Genomic DNA, 16,258 nt, shown 5'->3' with positions numbered 1-16,258 from the left:
GGTTCGAAAAATTAAGCTGGTTTTCAGTGAAAATTTTAACAGCTGATGAGAGATTTTGAGGTGATTCTGTCGCTTTAAGGACTTTTCACTGTGCGAGACGTCGTGCAGCGCTCTCAGGCAGCGTCATCAGCCTGTTTCAAGCTTAAAACCTCCACATTTCAGGCTCTATTGATCCAGGACGTCGTGAGAGAACAGAGAAGTTTCAGAAGAAGTCGGTTTCAGCATTTTATCCGGATATTCCACTGTTAAAGGAGATTTTTTTAATGAAAGACGTGCGGACGGGTCCGCGCGTCGGGACGCAGCCGACGCGGTGCGGCGCCACAGGAAAAACACCTCCGTGTTGATAACCATTTGTAAAATCCAGGCGGCTTTTGATGGCTTTCAGTGGAGTGAGTATATGAGAAATTGTTTAACAGCTGGACATGTTCCAACTTGTCCTTAAGGCTTCCAACAGAGGTGTTTTTCCTGTGGTGGAGCGTCGCAGTGGCTGCGAGCCGACGCTGCAATCCGCCCGCACGTTTCATTAAAAAAATCTCCTTTAACAGTGGAATATCCGGATAAAATGCTGAAACCGACTTCTTCTGAAACTTCTCTGTTCTCTCACGACGTCCTGGATCAATAGAGCCTGAAATGTGGAGGTTTTAAGCTTGAAACAGGCTGATGACGCCGCCTGAGAGCGCTGCGCGACGTCTCGCACCGTGAAAAGTCCTTAAAGCGACAGTCTCACCTCAAAATCTCTCATCAGCTGTTAAAATTTTTACCGAAAACCAGCTTAATTTTTAGAACCGTGTCCACTTCGATGTGTCTCACAGGTTTAGAAAAAAATTTGATCAAACAAAGCGCCAGTCTCTCAGCAACTTCTCAGACAAAGGAATTCCGACGAGGGGCTGGACGACTCCTCCCACAAGGAGTGCTCACAGACGAATGACGTCACCGACAGGCGTGGAAAAACTCACGCATGCGCACGAGGGTTCAAGCATGTCTGACGTAAAAACATATGAATGAAATCCATATAGTTTTTGAAAAAAATAAAAGGACCTATACTTTATGGACAGACCTCGTATGTATGCATGCACGCCAAAAGTATTGGAACCCTTGCTATTTCACACATTTTCATTTGTTTGTGCCATTTCAAATTACAAAAAATAAAATAAAAATTTCTAAAATCATCTTCCATAAACTCAAACTTAAAGCAAATCTCTACAACTTGATATAAATTAATTAAAAATTACAAAGACAAAACAAAAGAAAAAAATCCACAAGAAAAATATGCCAGTGAAGAAACAGGAGTTTCTCCCCCACTTTTTTTTTTTATAACAGTCTTGTTTCTCAAAACTAATATATTTTAAGTATTGTTCAAATTCTGTTCATGCAAATAAAATCACTTTAATTTCAAACTGCATTCTGTTGTGTTATTTTGGTGAGGACTCATTCAAAAATTACACAAAACAAATTTTAGGAAAATTATTTTTTGGAATCATTACATGTCGAAATAGGTATCAAGGTCAAGGTCAGGTTTATTTATAAAGCACATTTGCAAACAGTCAACATTGCCCCAAAGTGCTGTACAATAGAAGGAATTAATATTATATTTAGTTAAATACAAGAACAAAATAAATCAACAAGACAATAAAAGATGTGGCAGTATTCAGCTCATCTTGTGTTAAAAGCCAGTGCAAAAAGTTGTGTCTTTAAAAGAGTCTTAAAAGAGTCAATTGAAGGAGCCAGTCGGACATTTAATGGCAGAGAGTTCCAGAGCTTGGGTATCAGTCTTAAAATCCTGTTTCAGACAGGCTCTCAATATATTATGCTATCATTGTGTGATATGTATGTATGTCACTGAAATCCAAGTTGTTTGGATGTTGAGCTTATAAGACTTGTGGATAGAAGGACGGACAGGGTAGTACCTGCACCCTCACCATCCCCACGTTTGTGTTTGCAGGGTCTATTAAAAGCTGTGACAATGATAACTGTATTGTGATGTCAAAAACACTGAATCAGTAATTAAATTAAAAGTTCTACCACTCTAGTTTGAACATGGATTCAGTGGAACACGTCTTCCTCAACTGAGATGTTTCTTGAGTCTTCCAGTGATCTAAGGTGGAGAAGCTTCTTTTACACTCACCGCACCAGTACTCTTTATTTCCTGTATGGGTACGTTCATGCCTGGAGAGTCTGGATGATAAAATGAAACTTTTCACGCAGTGCCGACACTGATATGGTTTCTCTCCTGTATGCATACGTTTATGAACTACATACGAACCCCTGTTACTGAAACGTTTGTCACACTGATCACAGCTGTATGGCTTCTCTCCAGTGTGAATACGCTCATGAACTACCCATGATGAGAATCCACTGAGATTTTTCGCACAGTATCTGCAGCGATAAGGTTTCTCCCCAGTGTGGATTCGGCGATGCTGCTTTAATGAAAACAAAGAACACAATCGCTTCCCACACTGGCTACAAGTGAACGTTGTGTCTCCACTGTGAGTAAGCAGGTGATTCTTATATGAACTTGAATGACGGAAAGAAATCCCACATTGGTCACAGCAGTATGGTTTCTCTCCACTATGGATGAGTTTGTGTCTTTTTAGGGTCGATGGCCGCTTGAAAGCACTTCCACATTGGTCACAAGTGTATGGTTTCTCTCCAGTGTGTATACGTTGGTGTCTTTTTAATTCAGATAATGTGTAGAAAGCTCTGTCACACTGGTCACACTTGCATGGCTTCTCGTCACTGTGGTTGAGTTGATGCCTTTTTAGAGCATCTGCCCGGTGGAAAGCTTTCCCACATTGGTCACAGGTATGTGGTTTATTTCCACTGTGGATACGTTGGTGTATTTTCAGGTGGATTGACTGGTTGAAAGCTCTCCCACATTGTTCACAGCTGTACGGTTTTTCCTTACTGTGCATGAGTTGGTGTTTTTTTAAGTAAGACAAAATGTTGAAAGCTCTGCCACATTGGTCACAAATAAACGGTTTCTCTCCACTGTGGATGAGCTGGTGTTTTTTTAGGTGAGATGACTGACTAAAAGCTCTCCCACATTGGTCACAAGTGTGTGGTTTCTCTCCACTGTGGATGAGTTGGTGCCTTTTTAAATTATTTGGTCGGCTGAATGTTTTCCCACATTGGCCACAGGAGTGTGGTTTCTCTCCATTGTGGATGAGCTGATGTTGTTTTAGGTGAGATAACTGGTTGAAAGTTCTTCCACACTGGCCACAGCTTTTGTAATTTTGTCGACAGGATTCAGGGCTTTGTTGAGTTGAGTTGCTCTGCTTAGAAAATTAAATACATTTTTAAAAGAGAGAGAGACAGAGATTAAAGTTCAGCTGTAGCTCATCATATGAGTGATATCAAGTATATCACTATAAAATTGAGAATGTTTTTATACTGCAGTCAAGTCTGGAAGCATGTGGTGGTGCTACTCGTCACTGCATCCACAACACAACTACCCTGGGTCCTGGATGGGAACTACACAGGCAGACAACTGATCCATTCACACTTAATGAAAGCAACCATCTATTATGCCACAGCCAGGGGAAATGTGGGCATTGCTTTGGACTTTTCTGGCTATTGGATTGCTCAAACCTGAGGCACCTGCGTGCAGAAAAATGTGTCACATGGCCAAAATGTCACAGCTGATGCTTCTTTCACAATGAAAATTATACTCCTCATTTGAGTCTCCCCACAATAAGCACTCAATTGGCATGGAGTAATTCCAGCACAACTCAGGTATCCTCATAAACATGTGTACCAAAAATATCATGACAGACATAACACATATTCATGACTGCATTCAATAACTACTCCCAGAGCTGGATGGAGGTGATGGTTATCCGTTCCGGTTGCTGAGCAGCAAGTAATGAGAAATGAATCCTCACAGAGAGCCATGTAACACCCCTGTAGTGTCTGAAGTCCAGGTGATCGCCGGTGCCACATTTCACCGCATTTACCAAAGCTTGGAATGACCCTGCCTCCTGGATGGCAACCACCCAAGCAGATAAAACATCTCCACCTCTCACATATCTGTTGCAGCTAGGTGAAATACTGCAGTAAACAAGAAAACATATTACAGTCTCGAGGACATGTAAACTGTCATTTCAGTGCACCATAAATGGACTGCATTTATACAGTGCTTTCCATCTGCGTCAGATGTCCAAGGTGCTTTACAAATAATGCCTCACATTCACCCCAATGTGAGGGTGCTGCCATACAAGGTACTCACTACACACCGGGAGCAACTACGGGAATTAAGGACCTTGCCCGAGGGCCCTTAGTGATTTTCCACTCAAGCTGGGAATTGAACCGAGGATCCTCTCGTCTCAAGCCCAACACTTAACCACTAGACCATCATCTCCCCTACCATTAATCTAACAGCTCAGTGTTTATGGTTACATTTAATTTGATGTCAGTTACCTGGTCCTGTTTCCAAGCAACAATACAAATCTGCTCACCTTTGGTGAAGAACTCATCTTGCTTCCTTAGGTGTTGTCTCTTCTAAGTCCCTGTTAGTAAATGATATAATAATTGATCAACATATTGATTTATTCTGCCTTACAGAAACCTGGTTACAGCAGGATGAATATGTTAGTTTAAATGAGTCAACACCCCCGAGTCACACTAACTGTCAAAATGCTCAAAGCACGGGTCGAGGAGGAGGAGTAGCAGCATAAAGACATGGATGACCTCTAATTTCCTGCTTTTAAATTCAGATAAAACTGAAGTTATTGTACTTGGCCCCACAAATCTTAGAAACATGGTGTCTAACCTGATCCTTACTCTGGATGGCATTACCCTGACCTCTAGTAATACTGTGAGAAATCTTGGAGTCATTTTTGATCAGGATATGTCCTTCAATGCGCATATTAAGCAAATATGTAGGACTGCTTTTTTGCATTTACGCAATATCTCTAAAATTAGAAAGGTCTTGTCCCAGAGTGATGCTGAAAAACTAATTTATGCATTTATTTTTTCTAGGCTGGACTACTGTAATTCATTATTATCAGGTTGTCCTAAAAGTTCCCTGAAAAGCCTTCAGTTAATTCAAAATGCTGCAGCTAGATAACTGACAGGGACTAGAAGGAGAGAGCATATTTCACCCATATTGGCTTATCTTCATTGGCTCCCTGTTAATTCCAGAACAGAATTTAAAATTCTTCTTCTTACTTATAAAGTTTTGAATAATCAGGTCCCATCTTATCTTAGGGACCTCATAGTACCATATCACCCCAATAGAGCGCTTCGCTCTCAGACTGCAGGCTTACTTGTAGTTCCTAGGGTTTGTAAGAGTAGAATGGGAGGCAGAGCCTTCAGCTTCCAGGCTCCTCTCCTGTGGAACCAGCTCCCAATTCAGATCAGGGAGACAGACACCCTCTCTACTTTTAAGATTAGGCTTAAAACTTTCCTTTTTGCTAAAGCTTATAGTTAGGGCTGGATCAGGTGACCCTGAACCATCCCTTAGTTATGCTGCTATAGACTTAGACTGCTGGGGGGTTCCCATGATGCACTGAGTGTTTCTTTTTATTCACCTCTTTTTGCTCTGTATGCACCACTAGGTATTTAATCATTAGTGATTGATCTCTACTCCCCTCCACAGCATGTCTTTTTCCTGGTTCTCTCCCTCAGCCCCAACCAGTCCCAGCAGAAGACTGCCCCTCCCTGAGCCTGGTTCTGCTGGAGGTTTCTTCCTGTTAAAAGGGAGTTTTTCCTTCCCACTGTAGCCAAGTGCTTGCTCATAGGGGGTCTTTTGACCTTTGGGGTTTTTCTGTAATTATTGTATGGCTTTTGCCTTACAATATAAAGCGCCTTGGGGCAACTGTTTGTTGTGATTTGGCGCTATATAAATAAAACTGATTTGATTTGTCACCAGATTCTAAACAGCTGCTCTGAACTGAAATCAAATGGCCAAAGTTACTCTCCACCAATCAGCTGTGAAACCAATCAAAGAGAGACATCTGATCAGACAGACAGCATGATTTTAGATTAGATTAGATTAGATTAAACTTTATTGTCCACCTCAGTGAAAACTTGTCTTTGGTTCACCACAAAAACGTTTAGACAATCACTAAACATGACAGTTAATATACAATAGATAAAATTACAAGAAATAATGGTTTCATAAAAATTCATCCAATTTCATGTGCTGCATAACTTCTGCATAACTTCACTAGCACCTGTTCAGTAGACTGACTGCATTAGGCACAAATGACCCCCTATACACCTTCTTTGTTACAAAAGGCATTCTGTGGCGCCCAGAGGCCATGAGTTCAAACTCCTCAAACAAAGGATGGTCCTTGTCAGTGATGATGGATTTCGTCATTCTCTGAAAAGCTGCCTGGTAAAGAACATCCAGTGACTTTTGCTCCTGACCAATCACCTTCGCTGCATTTTTAACAATTTTGTTTGTTCTTGTTTACAACTGTGAGATACCCAAACCATACAGTTATATTGAACACAAGAACACTTTCAATGAGACTAGCATAGACTTTCTGAAGAGTCTGTGAGCTCACACCAACAATTTTAACAGTTTTTCAGACATGTGGTGCTCCTGGTTCCACTGGATCATTGGTGTTTCTCATTCTTGAGATACAGCCTATATGTGGTATTGACCCTCATCTGCACTGAACCACCAATGTTAGAAGACTGATCAAATACCCCTGATAATTTTCATTATTTTCTTTTATACGAAAATCATCGTAAATCATTGGTTGTCTGGATCAGAAATTTCAGTTAAATATATCATATAGCAGATGTACACACTGTGTTCATGTGTTCATGAAGTTTATAGTATTTACAGAAAGTGTGCAATAATTATTTAAACAAAATTGGGCAGGTGCATAAATTTTGGCATCCTTGTCATTGTATTGATTTGAATACATTTAACGCTAATTACTGGAACACAAATTTGGTTTGGTAAGCCCATTGACCCTTGAACTCCTTACACAGGTGAACCAAATCATGAGAAAGGGTATTTAAGGTGCCCAATTGCAAATGTTTCTCCTCTTTGTATCTCTTCTAATGAGTGGCAACATGGGAGCCTCTAAACAACTCTCAAATGACCTGAAAACAAAGACTGTTCAACATCATGGTTTAGGGGAAGGATACAAAAAACTATCTCAGAAATTTCAGCTGTCAGTTTCCACTGTGAGGAACATAGTGAGGAAATGGAAGACCACAGGTACAGTACTAGTTAAGGCCAGAAGTGGCAGGCCAAGAAAAATCTCAGATAAGCTGCAGCGAAGGATGGTGAGAACAGTCATAGTCAACCCACAGACCTGCTCCAAAGACCTACAACATGATCTTGCTGCAGATAGTGTCTCTGTGCATCGTTCAACTATACAGCGCACTTTGCACAAGGAGATGCTGTAATGCAGAGGAAGCCTTTTCTGCATACATGCCACAAACAGAGTTGCTTGAGGTATGCTAAAGCACATTTGGAAAGCCAGTTTCATTTTGGAATAAGGTGTTGTGGACTGATGAAACTAAAATTGAGTTATTTGGACATAAAGGGCGGTATGCATGACTGAAAAAGAACACAGCATTCCAAGAAAAACACTTGCTACCTACAGTAAAATTTGGAGGTGGTTCCATCATGCTGTGGGACTGTGTGGCCAGTGTAGGTACTGGGAATCTTGTTAAAGTTGAGGGTTATGTTGTGAAAGTGTAGTGAGACGGACCCACAACAGGGGGCGCAAATGAACGGTCAATAGATGAGCCAAAAAGTAACAATTTCATGTTGTGAAATGTGCACAACGACTATACAGACAATCTCAGCATATGATTACAGTCAAATTACAAAGGTGACGTGTGGGCAGGCTCAAGGATAGAAGACGTCTGTCCTGAGAAGAGCCGGAACCACACGATTTCCGCCACCACCGAACCTGGTGAATACTGGAGCCGCCAAGTCCCGAATTCCCAGGTGATCACGGTCTCCGACTGTCGGATCTGGTACTGCTGGCGAGAACAAAGACAGTCAAGTGTGGGTGTGTGTACACCCAGTAATAACAACGGTGGGAATGCCACCTCCACCTCTCACTCAATATGTGATGAGTACCGCAGTGATTCCTCAGGGGAAAAGAGTGCCGTCCTGCACTCACTCAGCTTCCAGAGAAAGAGGAACCGGTACTCCTGCAAACACTCACAATATACAGATATATTGTAACACAAAACGGCTGAGGATATTACCTTCAATGAAGTACGATATTTCGGCGATGAGGTGGAGATGACATCTGGGTTTTATGGAGTGAGATGATGAAGAATGAGTGACAGCTGTCAGGAAGTAATGAGTAACAGCTGTCACTCCCGGCTGTGTCCGTGGCGGCAGCGCCCTCTCGTGCCTGAAGCCTGCACTTCAGGCAGGGCGCCCTCTGGTGGTGGGCCAGCAGTACCTCCTCTTCTGGCGGCCCACACAACAGGTTACATGGATTCCAGTCAATATCAGTAGATTCTTGAGAACAATGTTCATGAATCAGTGACAAAGTTGAAGCTGTGCCAGGGCTGGATCTTTCAAGACAACAACCCTAAACACTGCTCAAAATCTACTAAGGCATTCATGCAGAGGAATAACTACAACATTCTAGAATGGCCATCTCAGTCCCCAGACCTGAATATTATCAGTTATCAAGTTGTTCACCAATGAATATGTTCACCAATGAATATGAAAACCATACACCCTTCGGCCTCAGGGTGTATGGTTTTCTTCAGGGTGTATAAAGCCATATTCATTGGTAAAACAACTTGATAACGATTTTATCATATACCTATAAATGATAAATGCACGCAGAACACAATACGGATGCGGGACCCGCAAAGAATCCAAGTCATGGCCATGGAGCTCTGCGGCTACAGTTACTGAGACCATGCACCGGGAGCTGCGCATCAAAACAGCGAGCGTAGTCTCTGGACCTGTTGCTGCATGCAGCTCGACACAGCAAACAGGGAGGCGGTGTGAGTGGCCCGCTGCGGCACTTACTGAGCCCGCAGACTCAGTAACCGCATCGGAGGTAGTGAGAGCAATCGCGGTGATGCCGACCGGTGTCACATACAATTGTTTTCGCTTAGGAAACAGTGCTAACTTGAGGTGGATGGATGATGAAAGAAGCAAAACACCTTTGCAATTTACGTCGATATTTTGATGAATTTTTGATGATTTCTTCATTTACAGCAGCTTCATTAAATAAATGTACTCGAATGATTATCAGCACGACGGCGAGCTTACAGGCTAACCTCCGCTAACACTAGAGGACAGTTGCCAGTTATGGCTTCTGAAACAAAGGGGAAAAAAAAAAGAAACAGCACCGTTCAGCTGAAGCATTAGTGGACGTATGTGACACTGGTGGGAAATACACATGTGGAACAAGAGGTGAAGCTCTTAACAGACAGAATATTTTATGTCCATTAATGCTATCCAATCACGTTGACGTATCATTTATAGGCATATGATAATACTGAGTATCTGTGGTGTAATTTTAAGCAGGCTGTTCATGCTAAGAAACCAACAAACCTGAGATGTTTTGTAAAGAAGAATGGTCCAAAATACCTTAATCCAGAATCCAGACTCTCATTGGAAGCTATAGGAAGCATTTAGAGGCTTTTATTTCTGCAAAAGGAGGATCTACTAAATACTAATTTATTTTTTCTGTTGAGGTGCCCAAATTTATGCACCTGCCTAATTTTGTTTAACGAATTATTGCACACTTTCTGTAAATCCTATAAATTTAATTTCAGTTCTCAAAGAATTCAGCTTGGGACTCCGATGAGGGCGGTTGCATCTCCTCCACTCTCCCTTATCTCTGCTCTCTGTGTTAACCTTCAAGTCCCTACTTCACCACACTGTAAATTCCTCAAAAATATATTGGATACTGGATCTATTGGACTACTATTGGATTAACCATGGAATTGATCAGCTGGTCTCTGAACAGTATTGACACCATCTTTTCTACAAGAAGGTCAGGACCGGGGGATCCTACCTGCCCAGATGGAACGTATCCTGCGGGCTATGTTCTCGACTCCTGGGGGTCGTGGCGTGTTGCATGCTTTTGCGCCATTCTCTGTGGAGGACGTCAAGGATTTATTCATATTTGGTCTTATGGTAGCAGGGCTGGTATTTTCTGGCTTATGTGCTGCCCTGATCTACCGGAAAACTGGCAAGACGGCAGCATCAAGAACCACGGCCCCTCGCTTGTCCATCATGATTAATGAGGTTGACAAGGCAGTGCATTCTCAGACTGCGATGACTCTTGAACTCAGACACAAATTGGATGACATCTTGGAGCAGATGCGCGCCTTGCAGATGAAGATGAAGATTTCGGAGGCCGGGGAATATTCTTAATTCATAATTTGGAATATTCTTAATTCATAATTGGGATTTGGTTGTTCAAGTAAAGCGGTAAAAGTGTTTTTCACTGGTCAAACCACAACATGGCAGGCTTATCAGCCTGAAGGACAAAGTACCCTGCTGTCTTCCTCCAGAGGAATGTCTTCGGCCTTGGTTACATTTGGCTTTTCTTATCTCAACTCACAAAGACAATAAACTGTTTCACAGGACTGAAGCATGCTCCATTCCCTCTCCCCACCCCCTCCTACCCCCCATCACACACCCCCCACTCCGGCTTCTGCTCACGTCATCCCTTCCCTTCTGCAGGGGCAGCGCGGTTTTAGCTGCTGCAGGTCCCCCCCCCCAAGCTGACGGTGGTGCGACTTCTTCAAATTTAGTGCACATAAACAATATCAAATGTGTATGTGCTGTCTTTAATTCTGATGTGTGCCATTATTACAGTAAACAAGTAATAATTGTGGACTAATTGCTGTCTGAGGTAACTGGAGTGTAAACATAATTTCTCCACTGTGAGATCAATAAAGTATATCTCATCTCATCTCAAATATCACTGTGTTTGTCTGCGATATGATATATTTCACTGAAATTTCTGATCCAGACAACCAATAATTTATAAAGGAAAATCATGAAAATTATCAGAGGTGCCCAAATGTTTGCATACAACTGTATAGTCCAAGCAAAGCTGGTGAGCCTGCTAGCTAGCCTAGTCTTTTAGCATGACTGGAGCACTGAATGAACTCAGCTGCTGAAGTATGGCAACAGCACCTGGCATAGTGCTTTGGATGGGCAAATTTGAAATACTAATGCAAACAAGTAGCACTACGGTGAAATCCTACCTTGAAAAAGCTATTTATTTAGTTAGTTAGTTAGGTTTTAAAATTGAAGTAACCAGAATTTTTAAAATGGCTCATCAATTTCATTTTTTGTAACACTGCAGGAGTAAAACTATGACAGAGTAATATTGGTTAAACAATGCTTCAGGTTTTAAAAATACAGTAATTCTAATTACCATGATTATTTTTATGTGAAAAAAAAATGCCCTTAAAATGTCTTCAAAAGTGGACTTTTACTCTGTGATGTATGTGTATGGGGGGAGGGGTCCCTTGTCCCCCAGCTACACTCCTATACTGTCTCTGTTACCAGGTGGAAAACAGGTGGAAATCTTTTATATTAATGAGTTATAGAGTGATAACAGCCAGCAGACATTGCAAAGATCACACATACCATAACTCAGACACAAAGGTCACCGCAGAGCACGACTTTGCAAAATTCAGAGTTCGGTTGAGAATAACTTGGATTTCAATCTTGACTCGAGTGAATTAAATTTTGAGCTGAGGCAGCAGAATTACATTTCTAAAATTCTGAATTTTGCACAGCTCTGCTGCAGACATAAATATCTAGATTTTTTCCCCAAGTCTTTGTCCATTTACATGTTCTCAAATTGAACATACGTCATTTAAACCTGCAGACACACAAACATGATTTATACTGTCAGTTCATTTTTAACTGTATTCTCCATATCACAACGCACAACTTCAAAGAATCAATTCCTTCACTTTATCACAAACCTGAATATTATTCTTCATTTTTTCAATATTTGTCAAACATTAAAAGTAAAAAAAAACAATACTTTTATCTTCCTCCCTCTGCAACATCTGAATAAAGCGTCTGTTTTCCTCCAGAAATAAACGATAATAAACACTTACATACTTCACTTAAAAGAATAAAAATATTTGTTTTACCTCAAAATATGCTTCTTTTGCGACTTTGTTTTTCCCGAAACATATCCGGTTGGTCCGTCTGGAAGAAAAATCCGATCGAAACAACGATCACGAGTTCATCTTAGACAAATCTAAGAAAACGTTTGATTGATTTATTTAGAAATTCCATAAAAACAAAGTATCATGAAACAAGGTATCATCACCCTCAGCCGGGGAAGAGTCTTTTGTGTATGTCTTTTGTGCTTGTACTGTTCGTGTTTTGTTGTTGAATTGTCAATAAAGTTGGCTTCAAAAAGAAATTCCATAAAAAAACATAAACAAAATACCATGTGTTAAAACATATGCCTCATACATTTATCATGGAATTTCAAGGATAACATAAAAAAAGTCAAAGCAGTTATTTCCACTGTGGTCCTTTAATAAAACGACACAATAGGCAGCAAAGATAAAATCTAGATAGATTAAAAAACTTTTTACAAAAAAATTTTTTTACATTTTATATTTGTGTATTTATTCATTAACAAAATAAGCTATAGAGCACATATAGTTCAGTATTATTAAGATGTACATTTTAAAAAGTATAAAAATTTACCATAATTTTATTAAAGCACCAAACTATTTTTATTCTTACATTCGTGACCAAGTCATTGACCACTTCAGGTTATTTCGTAAAAATATAATTTGGCTTCTCCCAGTTTAATCAAATCATGAGATGTCTTGAATTTGTAGTTGAGCATTCAATATAATAATTGAATTATTTTCTAAATCTCATATTCATAAATACAAATTATCTAAGAGAATACCTCATTTCTTAATGTTTAAGAGCTCAGAGACAATATATTTATTCTCTACAAACCACAAAGCACTAAAATATGTTTTAAGCAGCTCCCTAGAGTAATTTTGTCCCCATATTCGTGTATAATTATATATATCTAAATTGTCCTTTTCTGTTGTAAATGATTGAATAACACTAGGTGTCACAGTATCACCAGTCTCAGACTAAACACACCTGGCCACAGAAAAGCTCAGATTACAACACATGCAGAGGGAGTGCTGCTTCATTTTCTGCCAAGGACCATAACAAGGCTACATTTTTACATAGGAGACCCGATAGCTGCTACAGTATCAGATCACATGAGGAGGACATCTGTACTCATTTGTTGGTGCTTGAAAAGGGTTTTTGCAAATGAAGACACAAACAGTTCATTTGAGTTCATATTTTATTTCACTATGCCTGCTGTACAGCAGGTGAGAAAGATAATTTAAAAATATGTACAGAAATCAAACACTTTGAACATCAAGAGGAAACTTGCACAAAAAAAAATGTAATGCTGGATTTGACCCTACAACCTTGTTTTTACCAACACTGACCACTGTACCATATGACAGACCAGCACCCAGCGCATCGCTCTTATGTGTGTGCAACAACAACAAAAAAAATCAACAGCAGTTTTGGACATTTATCATCAAAACAATGACATGAATGGAACTTACTTTGGAATCAATGTATGTACGACTAATATATTTTGTGAGTAATATATAAATGTTTGTAATATTAACAAGGATCCATTGGAGAGCAAGTCTGGTGCCAGCAGCTGTGGTATTTCCAGCTCCAACAGAGTATCTTAAAGTAGCTGCAGTTAAAAAGATCATAGTTGGATCTCGGGATTGAGCTGATGGCCCGCTGCGAAGCAAGCTGCTGTCTGTCCAAGGTCCTGCCTCTCGGTACCTCCTCGATGTGCTTAGCTGAGTGTCCCGCGGGGTCCAAAGCATTTACTTTGAAAAAATGAGTGTTCAAAGCAGGCCTGGTCGCCTCAATACCCCAGCTAGGAATAATGGAAAAGGACTCCGGTTCTATTTTGTGGATTTTCTTCTCTGAACTTGGACCATGATTAAGAGGGACGGCCGGGGGCATTCATATTGCGCTGCTCAGCGTGAAATTCATGGACTGGCGCAAGCTGGTTGAAAGCAAAAGCATTTGCCAAGAATATTTTCAATAATCAAGAATGAAAGTCGGACGTTCGAAGACGATCAGATACTGTCGTAGTTTTGACCATAAACAATGCCAACTAGCTTCAGAATCCAGGAAACCAAAGTCTTTGGGTTCCGGGGGAGTATGGTTGCAAAGGTGAAACTTAAATTAATTGATGAAAGGGCACTACCAGGATCCTCGTTAAATGTAATATAAATATGTAAATGTTTGTAATATATAAATGTGGTTTCCTCCCACATGTAAAGACATGCAGGTTAGGTGAATAAGCAACTTTATAATTGTCCAGGTCTCCTTGCAAAAGAGATCTCGATCTCAATGGGCCAAACCTGGTTAAATAAAGGTTAAACTAAAATTTTTCCTCTCAACTTGTGCAACTGATATTACATCTTTGGATTAGAGTTTGATACAAAAATCAACATACATAAAAACAGATAAAAGTTACATAAATACAGGACACTCAAAATGTTATTATTTCCCACAAAGATTTGACATCTGGGCAGGTTAGGTCTGGAAGCTGCACATCGCCAACCCACATAACTGACACATGTCCTCCATGGCCATCCAGCCATTCTTCCAGCCCACAGGGATGATACCAGTCTCCCAGATAGAAACAAAGATTACTTGCAATGTCAGTAGAACAGCATCTTAACCCAGCTGAAAGAATTCAGCTTCAATATCCCAGAACCCTTCAGTTTTCTCCACCTTCTGCTGGTTCATAGACTTTACAATCTCACCAAAACATGGTGCTTCACAGATGACTACAGAATCAGCCAAAGAACACTGGTACTGAAGATGTCTAACATCTCAGCAGGAGGAACAGGAGCTTACACAACTGCTTCAGGTAGTTGACACCAATACAGTTTCTGACCAGTATGAATACGTTTGTGTACTACATACGAATATTTACAACTAAAACACTTCTCACAGTGGTGACACCGGTATGGTTTCTCTCCAGCGTGAAGACACTCATGAATGATCCGTGACGATAATCGAATAAAGTTTCTCCTACAGTATTTGCACCGATATGAGTTCTCCCTAGTGTGAGTACGCTGGTGATACTTCAGTGAAAGCAAAGAACATAATCTCTTCCCACAGTGGCTGCAAGAGTACATTTGGTCACCAGTATGGATAAGATGGTGATGGTGAAAACAAATCCCACATTGGTCATAGGGGTACAGTTTATCTCCACCATGGTTAAGTCGTTGCCTTTTTCGAGTTGATGAATGCTGGAAAGTTCTCCCACAAGAAGTGCAAATGTGTGGTTTCTCTCCACCATGGATGAGTTGGTGCTTTTTTAGTGCTGATGAATGCTGGAAAGGTCTCCCACAAGAGGAACAAACATGTAGTTTCTCCCCACTGTGGATGCGCTGGTGCCTTTTTAGGGATGATACAAGTTTAAAAGGTCTCCTGCAATAGGCACAAGTGTATGGTTTATCTCTAGTGTGTATGCGTTGGTGTTTTTTCAATTCAGATATTGTGTAGAAAGCTCTGTCACACCGGTCACAGCTGTATGATTTCTCTCCGCTATGGATGAGTTGGTGCCTTTTTAGGGTTGATGACTGTTTGAAAGCTCTCCCACAATAACTGCAAATGTACGGTTTATGTCCAGTGTGGATGCGCTGGTGTATGTTTAGGTAAGCTAACGTGGAGAAAGCTCTGTCACACTGGTCACAAGTGTATGGTTTCTCTTCATTGTGGGTGACCCGGTGCCTTTTCAGAGTATCTGGTCGACTAAAAACTCTCCCACATTGTTCACAGCTGTATGGTCTTGCTTCGCTGTGAATGATTTGGTGTTTTTTTAAGTAAGACAACACATGGAAAGTTCTGCCACATTGGTCACAAATATACAGTTTCTCTCCACTATGGATGAGTTGGTGCCTTTTCAGATTATTTGGCTGGCTGAACGCTCTGCCACATTGGTCACAGGTATACGGTTTATCGCCACTGTGGATGAGCTGGTGGTTTTTGAGGTGACACAGTTGGTTAAATGCTCTCCCACACTGGTCACAAGTGTACGGCTTTTCTTCACTGTGGATGACTTGGTGCCTTTTTAGTTCATTTGGCCATGTGAAAGCTCTCCCACATTGGTCGCAGCTGTATGGTTTATTTTTATTTGTTGGTGTTGCAACAGTTTTGTAATTCTGCTGAGAGGATTCAGGTCTGCGTCTGCTTCTGTTACCCTGTTTCTACAAAGGAGAGATAGACAGA

The 16,258-nt window shown here is 40.8% G+C and overlaps 1 protein-coding gene and 1 long non-coding RNA gene across 4 annotated transcripts in view; one reads left to right on the top strand and one right to left on the bottom strand.

Annotated features, from left to right (window-relative positions):
- Nucleotides 1–15,498, top strand: part of LOC117530983 — a 39,917-nt gene extending 24,419 nt beyond the window's left edge. Inside the window, exons 3-4 of the long non-coding RNA XR_004566499.1 lie at nucleotides 15,174–15,298; nucleotides 15,383–15,498. This is a non-coding gene — a long non-coding RNA (uncharacterized LOC117530983). The remainder of the gene's footprint in view (nucleotides 1–15,173; nucleotides 15,299–15,382) is intronic.
- LOC117528775 (zinc finger protein 678-like) overlaps nucleotides 1,263–16,258 on the bottom strand; it is a 36,560-nt gene continuing 21,564 nt past the window's right edge. For 2 of the 3 annotated variants that reach the window (XM_034191424.1, XM_034191482.1), the window contains one exon: nucleotides 13,339–16,236. In XM_034191424.1, the coding sequence (XP_034047315.1) occupies nucleotides 14,875–16,236 (1,362 nt within the window). In that variant the 3' untranslated portion in view covers nucleotides 13,339–14,874. Of the gene's footprint in view, nucleotides 3,273–4,454; nucleotides 16,237–16,258 lie in introns of those variants that run through there. The other variant, XM_034191564.1, reaches the window with a different exon arrangement.

Source organism: Thalassophryne amazonica, chromosome 1 (genome assembly GCF_902500255.1).
Source record: "Thalassophryne amazonica chromosome 1, fThaAma1.1, whole genome shotgun sequence".
NCBI lineage: Eukaryota > Metazoa > Chordata > Actinopteri > Batrachoidiformes > Batrachoididae > Thalassophryne > Thalassophryne amazonica.
Note: the sequence above shows the minus strand (reverse complement) of the source record. Positions and strands in the feature narration are given on the sequence as shown.